At 42.7% G+C, this 21,250-nt stretch overlaps 1 protein-coding gene across 3 annotated transcripts in view; it reads right to left on the reverse strand.

The window, feature by feature from the left end:
* The window catches only part of AGBL1 (AGBL carboxypeptidase 1), a 287,819-nt gene that overhangs the window by 206,668 nt on the left and 59,901 nt on the right, over positions 1 to 21,250 (reverse strand). For all 3 annotated transcript variants that reach the window (XM_062630796.1, XM_062630816.1, XM_062630805.1), the window contains 8 exons: positions 18,053 to 18,218; positions 17,043 to 17,116; positions 14,240 to 14,356; positions 12,659 to 13,254; positions 10,799 to 10,882; positions 9,665 to 9,751; positions 9,173 to 9,321; positions 5,613 to 5,700 (listed from right to left, as the gene is read on the reverse strand). In XM_062630796.1, coding sequence (XP_062486780.1) covers positions 5,613 to 5,700; positions 9,173 to 9,321; positions 9,665 to 9,751; positions 10,799 to 10,882; positions 12,659 to 13,254; positions 14,240 to 14,356; positions 17,043 to 17,116; positions 18,053 to 18,218 — 1,361 coding nt within the window. The remainder of the gene's footprint in view (positions 1 to 5,612; positions 5,701 to 9,172; positions 9,322 to 9,664; positions 9,752 to 10,798; positions 10,883 to 12,658; positions 13,255 to 14,239; positions 14,357 to 17,042; positions 17,117 to 18,052; positions 18,219 to 21,250) is intronic.

Genomic DNA, 21,250 nt, shown 5'->3' on the forward strand with positions numbered 1-21,250 from the left:
TGAATTAGATGATCTTATAGTAACTGCAACTCTGTTTATCATGGGTGTATCCTGTCACTTCACAAAGAGGCAATAAAATAGAGCAGAAGTGTCACTGCTTCCTTCTGACAAGAGCACTGCTAATATTCCCCATAACATAAAAACTCTCATGAGACATATGGGAAAGGTACGCGATGACGGAGCTGTGCCACAACATTCATCTTTATGAGTGAACTATCCCATCTTCAGTGAAGATGAATGTCAGCAAAGATCAGCCAACGTGCATCACCCAGGCATCTTGCAATCGCGCCTATCCTCCCACTGTCCTTCAGCTCAGAGGTTGCTTTCAATAAAAGCCCTCCTGCAAAAGCAATTAAGGACATCTTTGAGCTCCTCCTTATTTTTGTAGGTATCTCACTCTTTGCCCATATTTATGAATAACTCTTAGTAGAAGTAATTAGATGAGGTTCCCTTCAAAATGTGCCAGTCCCACCCCATGATACCCATGACCATGAAAAGAGATCTTTCCCCAAAACACATGAAGCATGATAATCACTATAACAATCAGATCTATTCTGAGCCAAAGCCTGAGCGACCCTAAACGTCCTTTCTTCCTGTTCCCCATCACCTATAACTTCTCGTGATTGGGAATCACTGAAATAAAAACATTATAGTTTCAGTAGGGGTGAAAGTGCATATATGCACTGGGATAATGTCCTGGGTTCAGCAGTAGCAGTCATGCTTCTCCTCCTTGGTAGCTGGTGCAGTGCAGCGTTTTGACTTTCAGCTCGGGAACAGAGCTGATAACAAGGATGTTTTGGTTTGGCCAAGGACTTTGTGAGGCTCATGCTCTGCCAGGGAGGAGGGGAAGCCAGGAGGAAGCAGAGACAGGACATCTGACCCAAACTGACCAAAGAGGTATTCCATACCACAGCACGTCATGCCCAGGATGTAACTGGGAGTTAGCCGGAAGGGCTGGGAGACTGCAGGGTTGGAGGAGGTATCGGTGGGAGCTTGGTCGGGCTCGGGGGGGCGAGTTATCGGTTGGCTGGTGGTGAGATGATGTATTCTCTTCCCTTGTTATTTCCTTTATCATTATTATCATTGGTGGTAGCAGTAGTGATTTGTGTTATACCTTAGTTACTAAACTGTTCTTATCTCAACCCATGGGAGTTGCATTCTTTTCGATTCCCCTCTCTGTCCCTCCGGGAGTAGGGGGAGGGAAAGAAGGGGGGGAGTGAGTGAACGAGCCCTCTGCCTGGTTTTAAACCACGACAGTTCTTTTTGGCGCCCAACGTGGGGCACGAAGGGTTGAGATAAATATAGATCTGACTGGATTAATACTCACCCGTCACAATCCTGATTTATTGGCTCTCAGAGTTGTTCTTGTTGATCTCAGTTTCAAAATGTTGTAACTTACTTAGAGCCGGTATTCGCTGTGTGTTTATCAAGTGTGGGGCCTGGGCTAAGGTTCTTGTCTCACTGTGCTTTATGGCAATGGCTTGTAATACGGGCGGGCTCCAGCAGCAGGGCGGGACGGACGTGGCCGTGCACTTGTACCTGGCCGTCCGGCTGCTCTTCACCAGCCTGGCCCTGGCCCTCGCCTCCGTCTTCGTGAGGCCGCGGGGAGCCGAGGGGGAGCGGCCCCGGGAGCCGGCGGCTGCTGAAGCGGCCCGGGAGAGCGGCCCCGGTGAGCAAGCGGCGGCGGGAGCGGGGCCGGAAGCCGCGAGGGGACGGCTGCCGGTGGGGGAGGCCGGGGCGGTCGAGGAGCGGAAGGAAGGGGCCGCCGAGCAGAGACAGAAGGCAGCGGAGGAGCCGAGCCCAGCCCCGCGACGGCCGAGAGCATTCCCCGGAAGCTGCCCGCCGAGCCACAGGAGGATGCAGGAGACCACGCAGCATTTCCCAGCAAGGCAGAGGAGGAAGAGCTGGACTCAGGAAAAGAGAAGCTGGCGGTGGGAGAGCCGGCAAGCACAGCAGCTACAGCAGCGTCGTTTGAGAGTTCTGAAGGTTTTGAATGGCCTTTGGGTATCCTTGGGACCTGCCTGCTGATTGTGATGGGGATCAGCATGTTGGCACACGTACAGAGTGTGTCCTACCCACAACCATTCTGTCTGATCTCAAAAGTTAAGCAGAGTCAGGTTTGGGTCTTGTCTGGGGTTAGATGACAATATAGGGGGACCAAGAGGTTTTCTCCAAGGCTGGACAGTCATGAGTGGCAGGGTGTGTGAGACAGTATGGGCAAGCATCTAGTCCACTGGGCCCCTCCAGTGCTTTGGAAGCATCGGAGATGGAAGGCAGCTGCATGGAGTCCCCAGCAACAAGCTGCAGAAACTGCTTAAGGGGACAGTGAATTATTTTGAGCCTGGTGGGCCCATGGCACTTCAGGCCAGCAGAGCAGAGATGCAACACAGAGATGGACTCATGATCGAGGGGTGGACTTAGCAATGGGCACCATTGCCCAGGTTATTCACAAGCGTGAACACTGCACACAGTCTCTCCTGCTCTGAAAGACTGTTACAAGAGATGGAGCCTGACATCATGGACCAGATGGACGCAGCAGCTTTATAGCTACTGGTCCCTGCACTTAGATAAGAGTGATGGTATATTGAAAATGGGGGATCTGAGCATGACGTGAATGGTATGGAATAAGGGGTGGATAATGTCCTGGGTTCAGCAGTAGGAGTCATGTTTCTCCTTCTTGGTAGCTGGTGCAGTGCAGTGTTTTGACTTTCGGCCTGGGAACAGAGCTGATAGCGATGTTTTGGTTTGGCCAAGGACTTTGTGAGCCTCATGCTCTGCCAGGGAGGAGGGCAAGACAGGAGGAAGCAGAGACAGGACACCTGACCCAAACTGACCAAAGAGGTATTCCATACCACAGCACGTCATGCCCAGGATGTAACTGGGAGTTACTCAGAAGGGCTGGGAGACTGCAGGGTTGGAGGAGGTATCGGTCAGAGCTTGGTCGGGCTGGGGGGGGGGGGGGAGCGAGTTAGCGGTCGGCTGGTGGTGAGGTGTTGTATTCTCTTCCCTTTTAATTCCCTTTATCATTATTATCATTGGTGGTAGCAGTAGTGATTTGTGTTATACCTTAGTTACTAAACTGTTCTTATCTCAACCCATGGGAGTTGCATTCTTTTCGATTCTCCTCTCTGGCCCTCCAGGAGTAGGGGGAGGGAAAGAAGGGGAGGAGTGAGTGAACGAGCCCTCTGCCTGGTTTTAAACCACAACAGATATAAACCTGGAATAAACATATAAGCCTGGAATAAGCAGTAAATGAGACAGATGGCAATTAGTTATCCTAGATGAATATGCTCACAAATAATTCAATGTACAGTTAGAAAACACAGAATATTCCAAATCAGTAAAACTCAATTCTCTCACATATTCTGAACAAGAATCTGATTATAAGCTTAATTGTATAATCACAGCTTAATCTCAGCTGCTATTGAATCACTGCACAGTAACTGCCTTGTTAATGACATGAGAAGCCACTGCTATGGTAATCAGCACATAAAGCTTGCCCAACCAGAAACATATGCTCACAGAAGCCAGAGGTTACAGTCATGCAAAGGGAAGCCACTGCACCACAGTACGTTAGCTCTTAAGGTTGAAAAGGTTAGGTGAATAAAGGTTAGTGGAAAGTACTTGGAACAAAATAGAATAATGACTCAGATTGCTACAGGCAGGATGCCAGCTTGAGAGATGATGATCTTGATGATCTGAACCTTCATCTCCTACTCTTCCACACATCCCCCCTCCCCCCCCAAAAAAGGGACATACTAAAAAGAAATTACAACAGAGATTCGGGATGACTTTTCCTGTGGCAACAAGAGTTGGAGTTTCTGCTACTCCTGGAAGGCACCCCACTGTCATTGTTAGAGTTTATTGTCTCATCACATCCACTTGTAAGCAGAGCCACCTCTGAACCGAACAGCAAAACTGTGAACTACGACACAAAGAAAATGTCTTACAAAGCAAAACCCCATTATTTCACATCAGTTTAAAGAAAATCAGCCTCAACACATGAGTTCATGAGGGAAGGAATTCCATTTAGAACATCAGAAAAGTTCAGCTTTGTCCTGACAACACTACTTACCATACCAGGCAATTATCCTTGTTGTTAATTGTGTTAGCACCTTTCTGTTTTCTGATATTTCCTTGCCTGTTTGCAGTCATTGGGTAGCCCAGACCCTGAGCTTCAACTACAAGGTCTTAAGGACAAGGACCAGAATATCAGTTTGTTTATGCAGTGCCTAAGGCAATACTCAGAGTCTTGAGACACCAAGTGATGCAAATTGGTGAATAGGAATCTTGATAGAAAAAATAATGAGAAGAACAAAAAAGGAGGGGTAGAACTTGTCACTTGGGCATTCTTAGCCCCAGCTTTCAGGTCATGATAGGTAAGGCCAGGATAAAATAGTTAGTTAATGATGCAGTATTTGATTATGAAGTATGTGAACTTCACCAGCTTCTTTCTTGTTCTATTATTCTGTTCCCCAGCCTTCAACTCTGCACAGATTTTCTAATCCACAGCACAGCAATTATCTTAATCCTGAAAGCCCTTTCAATCGTCATCTTTAAAATAGTTAATCAGTGTTGTGGATAGCATTTTGGCAGCCTTGAGAAAGTAAAAGAGCGTTCATTCAACCTGCTGAAACTCCAAGCTCTGCACTTGTCTCCCTTGACTGTAATATCCAGAATTAAACAGGGATCAGTTTTCTGCATGGAAATGAGGTACCCGAGTGGGAATGTTTCTCACGTGAGTCAAGCTCCAGCTCAGATACAAGTTAAAGATAAGACTGATCTGGAGTTTTTCTTCTGAGGCTCTGACACTGCAGAAAAAGCTTTAAACAGGGACCCTGCATAAATGTCAGCACTGAGCCTGTCAGAACTCCTTTATGCCCCTGTTGCCTGGCTCCAGTAGAAAGACAGAAGTTGTCATGGGACAGCACATAAGGCTAATGTCTACTGTTTGTGCTACCAGGATAAGGTCTACATGGTGCCAATAAGCATGATCCAAAGAGTAGTTTTTTTCTAGGACTGGAGCTCCAGCTTTGCAGGGATGGGAAGCTCATCAAGATACTAAGGTCTAGACATAGATTCACAAATAACTGTGTATTTGTCTATGTTTATTTCTACATATATATTTATGTATGTGTATGTACATAAATGCGTAAACACCCCCAAACACCCCTGTGTATATGCTAACCCTTTCTTTATCTCCTCAGCTCCTACATATCTTATAAAAGGCAATGTATGCAAAGATAAAACAATGATCCCATCCAGCTTATTTCTTCCTGGATCAGCAGAAAAGCCAACCTCTTTGGGTTAAACTTCCTTGTATTCCTGGCTGCATCAGCATGCTCAAGCACTCCCCATTCCCTTTCCTCCTCCTTGCTCCTAGGGAAGTTAATTCTGCACATGCCCTGTTTCTCCCCAGGCATCTAATATAGAGATCTCACTTACAGTTGTTCTCTGAAGGTGGAAGCATATAACACATTGAACTAGCACCAATTTAGAGACATTTGAAACAGGTGGCACTGGTGGTCAGAGGTTAACAACATCAATACAGTTAACAGGAGGGGAGGAGAGGGGGAAGAAATCCACAAATCATTCACCCAGGATGTGCTTACTTGTAGTAGCAGATATCATGGCCTGCCCGAAGCCAGCGAGGTCTGCCCTGGAGAGCTTCCTTCACTGAATACATGACCAGCTGCATGCCTACATAAAACAAGACATTTTCAAGTAAACCAGCTACCCTGGTTGGAGAAGACAGGGGTGGGGAGGAAGAGGCTAAACGAGAAGCATCATTATTTTGCTTCTGCTCTCTCTGCAGATAGTTTATGCAAAGTAAATATATTTCCCAAAGCTTTGTTCTGATACAGCCATATCTGTAAAAAAAGCATCTCCAGAAGAAATAGGCTGAATTGAGTTCATTAGAAAATAAATTATCTTACAGGCCTTTGCAAAGGAGGACTTCAAGCTGCTCTGTTTACAAACAGAGGAAGGGAAAGAAAAGAATAGAAATGAAGGTACCAACAAGATCACTTATTTGGTTAGTCCAATATTTTATGCTTGGCTGCACCATTACTGAAACCTTAATCCTACCACAGCATTAGATAAGCATTCAGTACCATACCTTCAGAAAGTAGCAAGCAAAACTGAAAGGTTTTAAACATGACAGTAGACCTAAATAGTACCTAGGTGCCATAAATGTTGATTACAATAACATCTATTCTTTACACCATATTATATCAGAAGATGACTTCTTCATGACCTGCAAAATATTACCATTTCATGCCCTGAGGCAGAAGGGAGGCTTTTTCTGCTCTGACCCAAGTATGCATTACCCACAGCTCCACGAAGCCAGCCCATCTGCAGGCAGTTTTTGTATCAAATTCCTATTCCTTTTCTTTCCACACCTGCCTGCTCTTCTATAGGTACAGTAATGCTCTTGCCCTTGCCTGGGAAGCTCTCAGCCAAATCCAACAGACCCAGTATAACCATGGATGAGACCAGCAGTGATGCTGGTGGCACTTCTGTGGAAACGTGTGCAAAAGAGAAAAAAACCATTTCAAGTACTGATGCATGTTGATAAGTTGCCCCCCCACCCCGAGCCTTCACTTGACTCTTCTTGTGCTGGGAGCAAGTGATGCTTGAAAGTCATTAATACTGATCACATATTTCCATAAGCAGCTTTTCAGCGTCCCTTCTTCCTTTGGGTTTCTGTTAACTGTCCCAACGCTTTAAGAGCTAGCGAGGCTACTGGCAGAAATGCCTTTCCAGCTGACTTTGGGCTGTGTAGCCTACAGCTAGGAATGACTTCTTGCTGTTTCCTGAACCAACACCATGAGCCACATAGAAGAAGCAATTCTGTGTTGGCTCCAGAACAGAAGCCACAGGGAGTTTCAAGAGATACAGGCCTGCCCAGAAGCCCAGTTCATCAGGCAAGGGATGTAAGGCTCAGAGTCTGCAGTGCTCTCAACATCCCAGATGCCAGCTCTTATTCTTCTCTATGAATCCCAAGGACACACACCCCAGACTGCCTCAGAGTGATGGTTGATACTGGTCTGCCATCTCATTTTAATTAAAAAACCCGACAAACATACAACAAAACAAAAAACCACCAACCAACCACATTTTTTCCTTTCACTTTACCTATGGAAATATCCAGGTTTAGAAAACAAACACAAAATGGACATCTGATGAATCATAGAAATCTCATTGTTTCCCACAGTAGCGTGAGTGGAAAAGGGGGAAAGAGAGAGGTAGAGGCTGCACCTCCTGACTTGCTCTGCTCCCAGTCACATCTGTTTCATTAAATATCCTTTTTTGCCAATTTGAAAGTTAGACAGTGCCATCTGACCAAGAGCAAAAGGGAAGGGAAAAATCAGATCAGTAACCAGGAGCTGTAAAATACTGCCTCCCATGGCACTTTGGCACTACGTCACAAATGGAGGATTTTAGTATTATAGCATGGGCATTAGCCCAGGAAAATGAAGAGGGAATGTAGCAAACAAACAGCATCTCTGACCAACAGTGTGTGTAAATACACGTGTGCTGGAAGGGGTAGTGAGCTGTGCTCAGCCAAGCCAGATAAGCTAGAGCTTCCCTGCCCTCTCAGAGCAGCAGAAGTAACCCACAGAAGAATTGCTTTAACTGCCAATTGCACATACAAGCCACACAAAAGCAAGCCATGGCTTAGCCTCCTTCATTACACTGGATAGTATTTGCACATTTTTCTTCCAAATATACTTTTCATTGCACGCTTGAACATCTGAGTTATGTACAATTTTGGGTGCACAAAATGAGATTATAAATGCTGACAACAGCCAAACTAGGGGATAACAAGCAACCTTCCAGCAATAGGTTAGATATAAGGAAGAAGTTCTTTACTGTGAGGGTGCTGAGGCGCTGGCACAGGTTGCCCAGAGAAGCTGTGGCTGCCCCATCCCTGGCAGTGTTCAAGGCCAGGCTGAGTGGGTTTGAAGCAACCTTGTCTAGTGGAAGTGTCCCTGCCTGTGGCGGGGGGTCAGAACTGGATGAGCTTAAGGTCCATTCTAACCCAAACCATTCTATGCTGCTACAATAATAGCCAGAATCTCTAGCTATGAAACTGCTGGTGGCTGTACCAGAGGTTGTGTTGGGGTTTACAGCAGGATGTCAAAATTCCAGACACACCACACTGAATTGGCTTGTAATTCAGGGAAGTAGAATAATATTATAGGGGGAGGGGGGGAAATAATTTTGATTTGGGATCCACACGAGTACTTGAACTCCAGTCCTTAGGGTTAAAGAGCAAATGATTTATAATTCATTATGCCACTCATCCAGCCACTTTCAGTAATACAAGTGACAAATCATTCCAGCTCCTAGGGCTATTTGTTTTAGGTACATTGATCCTGAGAGACTTCTCCTGGTGATGGCAAAGCCTGTATCCACAGGGCCCCGGAGGAATGCAAAGTCTGATATTAGGGGTTTATTAAACATTCTGAGTTGGGTCTAGAACTAGTGTCAATTAACTCAACTCCATGGAAACAAATGAAAAAGCAGCTTATACCAGCTAAGAATTCAACCCATGCAGAAGAAATAATTTCTCTTCTAAAATGGACATTGAATGCTCAGACTTGCCCTGCCTGTTTCTGAGCGATGCTGCCTTCCTCCTGAACCACAAAGTATGACAGGAGCTCAAAGACAACAAGGAACAGAATCTTTCTTTTAATCATTAATATCAGCAGAAGTCTCAGCAGGTCTGAAGGCAGAGATGTCTTTCTGGATAAGCTCAAAGGATCAGGAATATTTGTTTGAGGATTATCTACATTTATTTAAATCTTAGAAGCACTTTCCAATCCTATGCTGCTCATTCAGTTCCAACAGATTGTCTTATTTCCCCTCTCCCAACCCCAATGGCATTCTTCCTCCATTCCAGTCCCTAAACACAGAACAATGACATTTTTTTTCCCTACAAATCCTCTCCCAGGTCTCAATGTTCAGTTTACACCTCAGTCCTCGTAAGGATAAAGAAAGGTCCTTTGACAAACCTAAAGCAACTCTTTCAGTGGATTTCAGGGCAGATAAGATTAAATTTACAGCCTCCCTTATACTTAGAGACATGGAAAGTTCAAAACCTTTGGAGCATTAAAAAGATATCCCTGTGAAGAGAAAACCAGTGCAATGCCCCAAAAACTCGTACCATAATTAAATTGGCTGTTGAACTTCTCACAGTTGATAATGTTGAAGCGATAGGGAACTGCTAATTTCATGCCACGGACTTCAAAGTAGAACCACTGGTGCTGCTGGTTGCTGTTCACATCCGCGTTCATAATTAAGTCATATTCAAATCTGTAAAGGAAGACCAGAAAAGACAGTGGCCATGAACACCCCCCAGTCTGAGGACAGCAGGCTAGACAATCACATTCTCTAATATCCCATGAGAGCCAAACAACATCAAACTAGCAGTAACCAGATGCATCATTGAATATTCTCACTATGTTAGTCATATCAAAGCATTTTGAACCGTTTTCTCACTCCTGGTACCTTCGTGAGTTCTAGGTGTTGGAAGGCATTGTATCATATAACCTGCTTCCCTGGCCAGCCCTTTCCAAACTCAGGAAAACTCCACTGTTTCATGCTGCAGTCACAGTGGGAAGGCAGCATGGGATGTGGCCACTACAGGCATACTTACTCACGCACTTGGATGGCTTTGCGAAGGTTTCCCGATTCAAACTTGGAGAAGAATGTCAGGCAGCCTGGAGCACCTGGGCTTGAGTGACTGCAATAAATCAAAGCAAAGATAACTATAGCAGGTTGCTTCAACAGACAGGCTTTTAAATATATATAATATTTTTAATAAGCAAGACTCTGAGAAGAGCAAGAGGTGAGCAAATCCATAACCGTCCTATCCAATGCAGCATTCTCTGTTCTTGCTTAGTGATTCTGAATAGCATCTTCTTTTCATTTCCCAGTACCCCCTTCTGCCCCAGTTAATTTTTAATTCCTTTATTCCAGTTGCCTTCCCTACTGTATTATTTCCATTAGCTTAATAATTGCACAAGGCATTTTTATACAATTACTATACATTAACTATACATTTACTCATCTATATGTTTTCCTTCTAAAGCTTAGAAACCATTAATCTTTAACAACTTCACAGCTTTCTTCTGTCTCAAACTGTCCTTCACCTATTTTCTTTTTCCTCTAAAAAACGTTCTCCAAGTCATTCATCCTTCGTCTTAATGCAATTTCTTCCTATTTGAGACCCTCTCAGCTGCCCTGCACTGCATCTTCTCAAGGATCACAATTTCCAGCCCCAGCTGAGTACGTGAAACTGTTCACAAGGCTGAATGCATGGCGTTCAGAAGCCTTTTGTAAGTGCTTAGGGTACATCTACGGCCCATGACACTGGTTGTACAGACTCTGAAGTGCAATTGCAGTAGAAAATGCTGTTTCAAGGTGCAGGGAGACAGCATCTGGATGCATAGGTATGGTTCCCAGCATCTGCCTGCATGCTTCTGTTCCAGATCCCTACGTACACTGCGGACACATCCAGGGACACCATACAGTCCCTTTGAGGTGTAGATTTTCTTGTTCTGTCTAAAAAGCTTCAAGGTTGTCTTGCTCCAGTGACTTCTACAACAAATCCTTTTCCCAGAGCCACACACAAAGAATCTACTCATCCTGTATATTTTTCCTGTTGGGCCTTTATCTCCTAGGTTATTTCTTCTGTACTTTTATCAGGGCTGAACGGATGAACTGAGCTCACTACCTAACCCAGCACTGACAGTGCCCCGGGCTACAGTACTCAATCTGAGTTACTCACCTGGGCTCATCTAAGTCAAAAACAGTTCTGCCTATCACATCACCTGGCTGGATTAAGCGGCGAACATCATCTAGTACTTTGTCCCTAGGAAAAAACAGAAGAAAAGGGTAAATTGTAAAGATACTTTGAGAAATCTCAGTACAGGATAATCTTGTAAAAGAAATATGAAGAGGCTTAGGCAATTCTTTTGAAAGACTGGTAAAAAAAAAGAGGACTTCCATGTGCTAATTCCAGGTGAGCTTCATTTGTTGGTTTGTTGTTGGTGATGGTGGTGGTGGTGGTTTTGGTTGGTTGTTCTTTTACCATGAGAAATCTCCTGCTCCATTCTCATTACAAGTTGCCATTTGTATTAAGTGACTGATTCTGTACATTTTCTATTCTTTAGAGTATTCTGTCAAGCTTGACTTACCCCCAGTTCTTCTCAGTCAATGCCAATCTCCCAAATGGCCAGCCTTGCCCTGTGAGGAAATATCTGCCATAACTTATAAACTTACTAGTCTGTCTTACAGTGAATTTTGACTCTAAATCAAGCTAATTTCTACTCAATATTAAACAGGAGCTCTCTGATCCCTAAAGATGATCAAATGTGGAATACCAGATTTTCTACCTGACCTTTGCAACAACCATGTTATGCCCTGAAGCATGGTATGATTATTCCCATTTTAGCTGTATGGTTACACATGTTATTATAGTCATAAAAGAAATGCTTTTAGAGCAACAGTGCAAGGAGAAGATGGTAGAGTGATTTTGCTCCAAGAGAAGATTTTCAGCTTTTGTATTTGCTGCAGAAAGAATCATTATCTCTCTAGAGGGCAGGAATTAGTGGTCTTCACAAATGCCATTTGATTAGCATTGATCAAATTTAAAGTTTAATACAGAATCCAGCCTCTGTGGTATCTGCTAGTAATTCTTTATACCACTGAAAAGAAATGTAAAGTCATTGTACAGAGCTGCACATAGAGCAGACGAAGCTATTATAAGTGGAGCTTTCTTTGCCAGTACAGCTTCAAAACACAGCTTTCCCCTCACCTGAAAGTCTGAAACAACATGGAAAAAACAGTAGCCTCTAGCAATATGGCAGAGGGGAGATCTGATTTGATTTCTCTCTGCATGTTGCATGCTGTATATGTTGTCTTCTCCTAGTAAGCTGGGCAGCAGGGAGGGAGAGCAGCTCACTTACCTTGCCCCACTGCAGCTCTCAGGCTCATGACAGACTTCCCAGAAGCTGAAGCACATGCTAGGGAAGGAGGAGAAGATTCTGGAGGACCCCATGGAGTGAGCAGAGTGAGAGGCACAGCAAGAAGGGACACAGCAGCAGAAGGGTAAACCAGGGTGATTCCAGAAAGCAACCTGACAGACACACAGCTCCAAGAGGATAGGAAGGATTTGTCCTCAGCCAGATGGGACCCACTGTTGCTAAAGGTGACTGGATTAAGTCTAAAGGCAAAAACATATCCTAAAAGGACAGAGTCTTCTCCATCTCTAATATGAACTTGTTCTCATTTGTGTTCTACCAAGGTCACAGATTCATAGTGTTTTCTGGCTCTTGGGCTACTCATGTTAAGGAAAAGCTACTAGTAAATCTGTGTTAGAGCTTTGACCAGCTCAGATTTCCATCATATACATTGATACATTTATCAATAAATGGTTTAATCAGAAACAGTTTGGAACATGGATTCACAGAAGCCATAAAAATCTCACTCCAGGATTGCTACTACCACCTTGACCTATGAGACAAAGAAAGCAACTCACAGACAGATCACAACTCATCCACTGACACATGGAAAGTCCATGTCAGAGGTAGGAAATAGTTTTGCCAATTCCTAATCCTGTATGGTAATTATATTAAAGCACAATCACCTTTGAACCCCATACTTGCGCTCCAACATGGGCTTGCTGTAAGGAGGTGGCTGGTGACCCCAGAAATCAGGGAATGCCAAGTCTTTGTAGTCTGGTATGGACTTAACACATTTGGCCCTCGCTATGTAAAAGCGAGGGCTGTGGAATGGGATATCTCCTTGGTGTTTCTCCAGAAGGTTTGTCACTATGTCTGAGTAATCCAGGCTCTCTCCAGCAATAGAATTGATCAAGGCCTCACATTCAGGGTAAAATGTTGTTTTGTACCAAGCAGGATCTTTTGGGAGGGGGCGTAAAATAAGCACATGGTTCCTGGCTGGATCTTCACAGGAGTCTGCCTCTTGAGCTGTTTCTGCAGTGTTTCTCTTTTCATCAGTCTGATCCCATCTGCATATCTCCTTCTTTGTCCAGCTCTGCAGCGGGACTTTGAAATCCTTTTCCCCTGGATCTGGTCCCATCTCTGTGACACTTTGGTTTCTCAATCTGTAGTTTGGATGTTTCACAGAAGTAGCATTTGGAATGGAATGAGAGGGAGCAGAGAGAAGACTCTCAGTTCTGTCCTCCAAGCTCTTCTTTTCCGCAGATTCTGTTTCAAGCTCCTTTAAATTTAAAAAGCAGAAGAAATTAAAAGAAACTGAAGACAGATTGTGCTTCCTTCTAGAGGAAACCTTTCAAGGAAGAAAGAGCAAATATTTACAAGCCTCCCAAAATTGTACTTATCCAATAAGACAGACAGAGTAAAATCAGCCCATGGACCACCTGCCAGAATTTCTCTATCCACAAAGCTGTTTCAACAGTAGTCCTCAGAAACGAAAAGGATCAGATTGAGTCATCGGAATGAGTCAGCTCCAACCAAAACCAATAGTTCTAACAAATTAGGGAAGATAACTTGCAAGGCATTTTTTTCTTTAAATATAAAATGTTACATCAGGGCAAAGGAGGCAACTCTGTCATGCAAAACTCCACCCCACCTTCATGCAACAGTATAATTTGATCACATTTGGCTACTTATGATCATAATAAATGTTACAGAATTGTGTGTACAGGAGATATATTAAGCCAGTGATCCTTTACAGATTCGTATTTGAATCACGGTTTTCAGGTCTCCTAAATTCCAAGACTTGTAATAAGTGCATTTCTTGTCCCAGACTGCAATATAACAATGGTTAGAACTGTGCATTTCACTCAGTGGCAGTGCAATCTTCTCCATCACTTCCTTAAAAACACTAGTTGACAGTATTTACTTTCCACATCTCATTCTGATTTTGATATTGCAGTTGAAATTCCCAGCAAGGGTAAATTATTGCCTGACAGATCTCTCATGTGGTAATTGATTCAACAGTGCTTTGTTAATCCATACCCAGCCGAATGTGCACCAAACAGCATCATTCACTTTTTTCCACTCTTGATTCTCATCAATAAACTATAGCAAAAAGTCTTACTCTTTGGTTTTCTAGTCCTGTAAGACATCTAGCTTTCCCTTTGCAATAGCCTCATCTAGTTACCTCTTGCCAGTACTCCCTTTCAAGTATTTCTTAAACTCTTGAATATTCACAAATACAGGAAAGCACATTATGATAGTACCTGAAAATTATGGGAAAGTTCTGGACACATTGCTTCATATTGTCCAAGCTCTTCCTCTGGTCGGTCAAGAACTGCCTTTGATCTCAGTTTGTTCACATCTGTCTCCAAGTCATAATCCTACAAAAGCAGAATTAGGAAAGCATGTATATTAAACCAGCCCCACAAGATAACTGTTGAAGTGATATTCTGCATAATACTGTTGCTTTCTAATAACATCATACTCATTTAATGAGTCCTATAACTGTTAAAGTCATTTTATGGAAAGGAAAAATAGAGGCACAAGAGGAAAGACTACATCATGAAAAAGCGGAATTTGATGTTTTGGTATTTGAGTACCTAAGTAGACATACCATGAAAAGATGGTTTCTAACAGCATCTGAAAGTTGAACCTTGTTATAAGCAGCTCAGCTTGGGAGATTTCAAAATAATCAACAATTGCTAGTTATTTCTAAGCATATCATCAATTCCCTTGCTTATGTTGTGTAAAACAGAGGCACAGGTCCTCAATGTAATTGGTAATATTCTTATTCAAAGAAAAAGATAATCAAATATCTATTTAGCAAAAAAATGTTCCAAGTATATTAATGCCAAAATTGTCTTCACAAACCACCAGCCAAATTAGAAAGCTTGACACTTCTACTTATCATTTAGACAACCACATGGTTTCTTTGAGTGCCTGTCAATCAAACTGAAAGGCCCAGATCCGTATAACTGAACTTATAGGCACCAATTGCTTATATTTTATTTTTATATCTCAAGGCTGCTTATAAAAATCTGTGAAACTGTTACCCAATTCATCTTCTTTACTCTCCAACTTCCTTGATATTTTTATATGAAAAAAAAGCTTTTTAGATCTCAACCATCAGTGAATCAGGGAAAAGAACCTCATCCGAAACTTTCACAGTCAAAGGCAAATGTGCAAAGTCCTCCATATCCAATAAAAGAACTGAAACTGAGCTGTGTCAGCATTCAGCCATCGCATATGAAATGAGGAAAAGATGGGGCAAGAGAGAAGGACAGAAACATGGTACTGATGAGTGGGCATTAATCCACATCATTATTCAAATAATTTAACATGTCATTAGGAAGTATGCCCCACCAAATGCCAGCAAAGAAGTGATTTGCTAGTGATAGACTCATTTCTGAAGCTATTATCAAAAGAAAAAATGATAAAATTGCCCAAATGCAAAAGAGTCCATGAGATTTCAAATCCTGAGCCACGCTTGTATTGCAAAGCAGAGTTTGAAATGCGGTTAGGGCCTAGGTGAAAACCCAGTGAAGAGCTGCACGGAGTATGAGGTCAGTTTAAAGGATTTGCCACTGACAGCATAATGATGATAAGCAGCTTCAAGCTCGCTGAAGATTTGGGTTGGGAAGGCTAAATGGTTGATGTAATGATTTTGATTTTCATGGAACTGTCTAAACAGTTGCTGGTGGAGGTGTTGAGTCAAGTTTAAGTTTGGTTGCTATTACTAGGATGCATAGATATGCGTGTTATGTAGCTGTGAAAATGTTTGTACATCACATCTATGCCAGGAAATATTGTGCAAATGATAGCTCATACAAAAAAAGTAAACTGAAAGTTCATTATCCATTCCCTGATTGCTTTCCCTTTAGACAGATTTGTCACAAGAGATGCATGACCAGTATGCCAGACAAACAGTACTTAAAACTCATACTCAGAGCAAGCTCTTAGGCAAAAATAAAAACAAACCTGATGAGCACATCCACTTGGTAAAATATTATGAAAAATGAAGTAGTTCAGAGACATATAGGATTGTAGGATCTCTTACTGAATGAATGACTAATTAAAGAAGGAGATAAATTCAGTATGAACCTTATCCTTAGTGAGCGTCTTGACAAGCTGTAACATTCAGCTAAAACCAGACAGGGGCAGGTTAGGACACTGAGCTAATGTGGTATTTTTTCTCTTAGCTTCATTTTCTTCATTGGATGACATCAGTTTAATACTTGAGAAAAAGACAAGACAAGTAATGAAAATGCCCTTCCACAAAGTCTCAATCATATCTAATTAGACTGTGTTTGCAACTCCATTTCTTTAATATGCTTTCCCAAGCCACTTTATGTGGCAAAGACCTATTAGCAGCATTCACCACTTCACATGTGCATAGGTGCTTTTGTGTATTTTCACAACAGAAACGTTTGCACACTCATCCTCAGCTGATAGAGGGCTTTTTTGCAAGTTACATCATGGCAGGAAGAGTGCAAAGGGAGAAGTCAGAAAACTACTGAATAATTCATTGTATTATTTGTCTATGTGCAGCAGCAAATGAAGAAGAAATATAGGTTCAAATGCCTCAGCTGTGGCTTAAAAGTACTGACCTTTTGCTTAGGATTGATGCACAGCCAAATATGCTCTGATATGGGAAGAAAAAAAGGGTTAGTCTTTTCTAGATGACAATTCTGTTTTCTCCACTAAGTGCTTTTTCTGGTCCACGCCTGGAGGAATCAGAGATCCATCATTTATCCCTGACTGCGCACATGATTATAATAGTCACTGGTCAGTCTCCCTACAAGAACACAGAAGCCACCAAACCCACACCATCCTTGGTGACAAGCATGGCAATTAATAAGACAAATGCAAGAGACTCTCTTCAATGAAAGTCAATGCTTTCTCTTTTCCTTTTTTCAAGTATCCTCTATTATTTGTTTAGTGTATTTATGTAGGACGACGTGCATATCTACATTCTGTGTTTTGGCAGCTTATCAGGATGCCAAAACAGACAATTAAAAGCTCACTTTCCAGTATGTGAATGATTAATGAAATGGCTCATATACCTACTTCCTCCTTACTCTCCTCTTCCTCACTATCCAGGTCTTTTTCAGCCTCTTCCTCTCCATCACTTTCATAGTCACCTGCAGAAGTAGAAAACAGGCAAAGGTATTCAATCTAATACCCCCCTCCTCAGGCCCTCTACAGAAATAGGTACAACCTCTTCAGTGTGCCACACGCCTTCAAGCTACAACTCACCACAACCCTGATTAAAAAAAGATTCCATTTGTTAATTTAATATAAATGAATTTGGCACTAAATCTCCCACTTTTTAAAGCTCTGTTCTCTTGGACTCAAGCATTGCCTTTCAAAACCATGACAAATGTCACCATGATATGGATCCAACTCCTATTACAAAGCAATACAGAGATTTTCTGCTTGGCTACAATAATATTACAGGATGTTCTTAATCTATATTATCTAGACTAGGGTGTTTTACTGCCATCATTGTTATATTATTTGAGCATCTTCCATATGAAACTGAAAGCAACAGAGAAATCGTGTGTACCACAGGCTCTACGGTTTCTCCTTTTCCGTGGGTTGTGTGGCTATCATGCCTGTGCTTAAGTTCTGCTTTTCAGCAAGCGCTTACATCTTTCACTCGTGCAGCATGATTGCTATCTACTTTAATTTTGGAAAGGAAAAAGGATAATTCCTGCAATTCTTTACTGGAAAAGAAGCAGGGCAGAGTTCCCCCCCCAAATTGCCATGCACAAGCACAGTACCTCTGTCTCTGTTCTGCTGTTAGAGCAACAGCACCTCCAGCCTCTGTCATGCCTACTTTGTTTCATTATTTGGATAATAGAAGAATGTGGTTTTTTTCCCCTTTTCCTTGCTCCTTTTACTCTTCTCTCATTCTCCAGGCTCTGAGAAGACCTGGGAGTAGTTTCATCTCTACTGAATAAAACTCAGATTTTAACTGTACAACTCAGGACAAGGCTGCCAAGACTCCACTTCCTCAGATCCCACATTTAATTCTCGTGTCATGCTTTTACTGAACTCACCCTTCAGTCAATTACCTTCAGATCCCTCACATGGAGGTTCAGCCTTGGTATTCCCAGGAAGAGGGAAGGAATAGGAACTTCTCACTGTCGCCACAGGCAGAGGCTCCTTGGGGTAGCACTTCCTCAGAATCTGAGTCACGGTGTTTATGATAGGATCCAGATTTTTGCAAGATAAACAGTCCTAGGAATCAAAGGAGAACAAGATTGAGAGTTGTCCCTTGCAATCGTCCTATTACACATAATCCCCCAGAAGAGACAGAAGGAGGAATCAGAGAACTACAGGCCTGTCAATAACTTCCACGGTGTCAGGGAAGGTTATGCAGTAGATCACCTTGAGTGCCATCACATGGCATGTACAGGACAAGAAGGTGGTCAGGCTCAGTCAGCATGGGTTTATTGAAAGGCAGGTCCTGCGTGACTGATGTGATCTCTTACTATGACAAGGTGACCTACTCAGTAGATGAGGGAAAGGCAGTGGATGGTGACTACCTAGAGTTTAGTAAAACCCTTGACACAGTTTCCCACAACATTCTGCCAAAGAAACTGTCTGGTCATGGCTTGGATGTACTGTTTGCTGGCTGAAAAACAGTCTGGATGGCTGAACCTAAAGCGTGGTGGCGAAAGGAGTTAAATCCAGTTAGGAGCCTGTCACAGTCATGGTTTTAGTGGTGGACTGGGCAGTGCTAGGTAAACAGTTGGACTTAATGATCTTAACAGTTCTTTCCCAACCTAAACATTTCTATGATCCTAAAGTACTTTATTGTAGGAAAATGTCTGCATTGAGGTTTTGTTTTTTCAGTCGTACAGGACTTCATTCTGTTTTCTCATGTATGATTGAACGGCATTAGAAGATTCAGTGGAATTAACCAGGACTCCTGTAGGGAGGTTAGAAAAAAATCAGCTAAAGCTGATATGCTTACAATAGTCACTACAAGAATCTTAATGCATATTTCTAGATCTCTGCCTGTTAGGAGTAAGAGGGAGAAAAAAATACAATTTTGAAAGCATCTCTAAGGAAAGTTTTATTATGTTTAGAGCAAACCCTAAGGAGAATTTGTTGCTCGTTTCTACTGTTTCAATTTATTCACTTGTTCATGTGGTGGTTTGGTCATTTTTGTTTGCTTGTTAAAGAAAAGATAAGGGAGGATTGTTATTCTGTTGCTGCACGTAGACATTCCTGAACAATCTTACTCTGGTTTGCTAAAACTGTTCTGTTTTTACTGGAACAGTGAAGACAGGACTTCAACATATGGATGTTACTACTGGGAAGCATATAGTGAGTAATATTATCTTAGAGGAGGCCCTAGTACAGGAAGACTGAAGAGAAACCAGGCAAGCTTAAGAAATCAGACAGGGATAAAACAGCAAATTGATATTCTGTGCACCAGTCTCTTAAAGGTGATACAAACCTGTTTTCTTGTCTCAGCGTAGGCAACTCCCTGTCACTGTGTACAGGGCCAGCCAGTTGCTAATGTGAATATGCCATTTAACTGCCATGAAAGTCAAAGCCAAGTTTGGAAGAAGAAATGGGAGCAGAAAATGCTTCCTTTCCATAAAGGATTTCATTACCTAAAATTATTTTTTTTCCCAGGTAGGAGCCAGACGCAAAATATCTCTAAATTCTCCTCAACTCAAGTAGCAGTCACGTCTAATCTACGTAAGGCGACAGTATATGAACTATTGGCTCTTCCTGTAATGACACAGCCTTACGGGCTATTAAAAGCTCAGGCATTTCAGCTATCTGTCAGTCCATACAATAAGCAGCTAGGGAGGTTTCAGTCTAAAACCAGCCTTGTAAATAGGAATTCCACTGCAGGCTGTTAAAACAAGCAAAGAAAAATTATAAAATGGTTTCAGCAGAACTTTTCTAGGCAGCTTTTAACACCTTTAAAATCTCATTAGCTGCTCAGAGGCTGGTCAAGGCTAATCACCACAGCCAGCAAATTCCTAAAGGCACTAAAATACTGTCTACAGACAAAAAGAGTCATTGCTTTCCCAAGCAGAAGTTATTTGTCTTGCCCTGTCTCCATCTCTTTTGCTCTTCCTACAGCATAAAATTCCTCTCAAGAGACTACATTTCCCATTTTCTGTCTATCATGAAAATTACAGATAGTAGCAGCAGCAGCCTCTACCTCAGGACAGAGTAAGGGAAGAGCATGAGCGAGATCTCCGAGGGCTGCCAGAGTCCTCCTGACATTTCATGTCTTGGAGAGACACTTTAAGACTCACAGTATCCCAAAGAAGTAGCGAGGGAACATTGAGCTTTGCATTTATTAACCTTGGTAATTCTCCTTCCATGATGTCCCTGGTAGTGCACAGTAGGAGACCGCAAACTGGAGGCCCCTGAAGCTGTCATTTCCGCTCCACTTCTAACCTTTGGAAGGATTAGTGTTATCAGTGTTCACCGGAGTCTTAGCATGCCGTTTCCTGTTTGTTCACCCAAGCTGACCCCATGCTTGCACTTCCCATGGGGCTGCTTCCAGGCTGAGCTATCAGGAGATGTTAGCTCAGAAACCTACATGGGCTATAGAAGGCTCTTGAGAGGGAAGGAGCTGACATCTACCCTCAAGCAGCTGTTGCCATCCACCCTATTCAAGTTTCTGCAGATCAAGGACTTGTCATTAACAGAAGCCACACTCCCTTTAAAGGTCTGCTGATTCTGGCTACATCATCCCACTTGAAAAGCTGATCAAGTACTTAAGAGGACAATGAAGTGACAACTCTGCCAGCATACTCTCTACTGCTAGTAAGAAATATCTTTCAGTCACAGGAGAATTATTTATTACAGTGATGGAAAGGTGAAGAAGCAAATACACTGGATCATAAGGCAGTGGGTTTTCTGTAGGAGAAGGGGCAGGCTTTTCATACTGCCTGTGATGGTGCTTGAATGAGATGATGCACTAGTCAGTAAGAATGACAATGGAAACACTTCTCATTTAATCACATAGGCGAGATTTCTCTACAAGCAACTTTTCCAAACAAGGCTAAAGCAGCATGTGGGAAGAAACTGTTACTGTTCTGAACCTGCCCTTTCTACACCTCAGAGAGATCCCACCTTCAGAATCGTCAACTATTGTGATGAACCCTCACAAAATTAAAATCAGGGACTCCTGAAAAACAGTTAATGGAAGTTTCTCATTAGCAAATGCCTGTCTAAATAACTTTTTTGTGTGTAAAAAACTGATTGGGTGTAATTATCCATCTGGATACCTG

Source organism: Pezoporus occidentalis, unplaced genomic scaffold, assembly GCF_034315485.1.
Source record: "Pezoporus occidentalis ecotype Australia unplaced genomic scaffold, CSIRO_AGI_Poc_V1 ctg11, whole genome shotgun sequence".
NCBI lineage: Eukaryota > Metazoa > Chordata > Aves > Psittaciformes > Psittacidae > Pezoporus > Pezoporus occidentalis.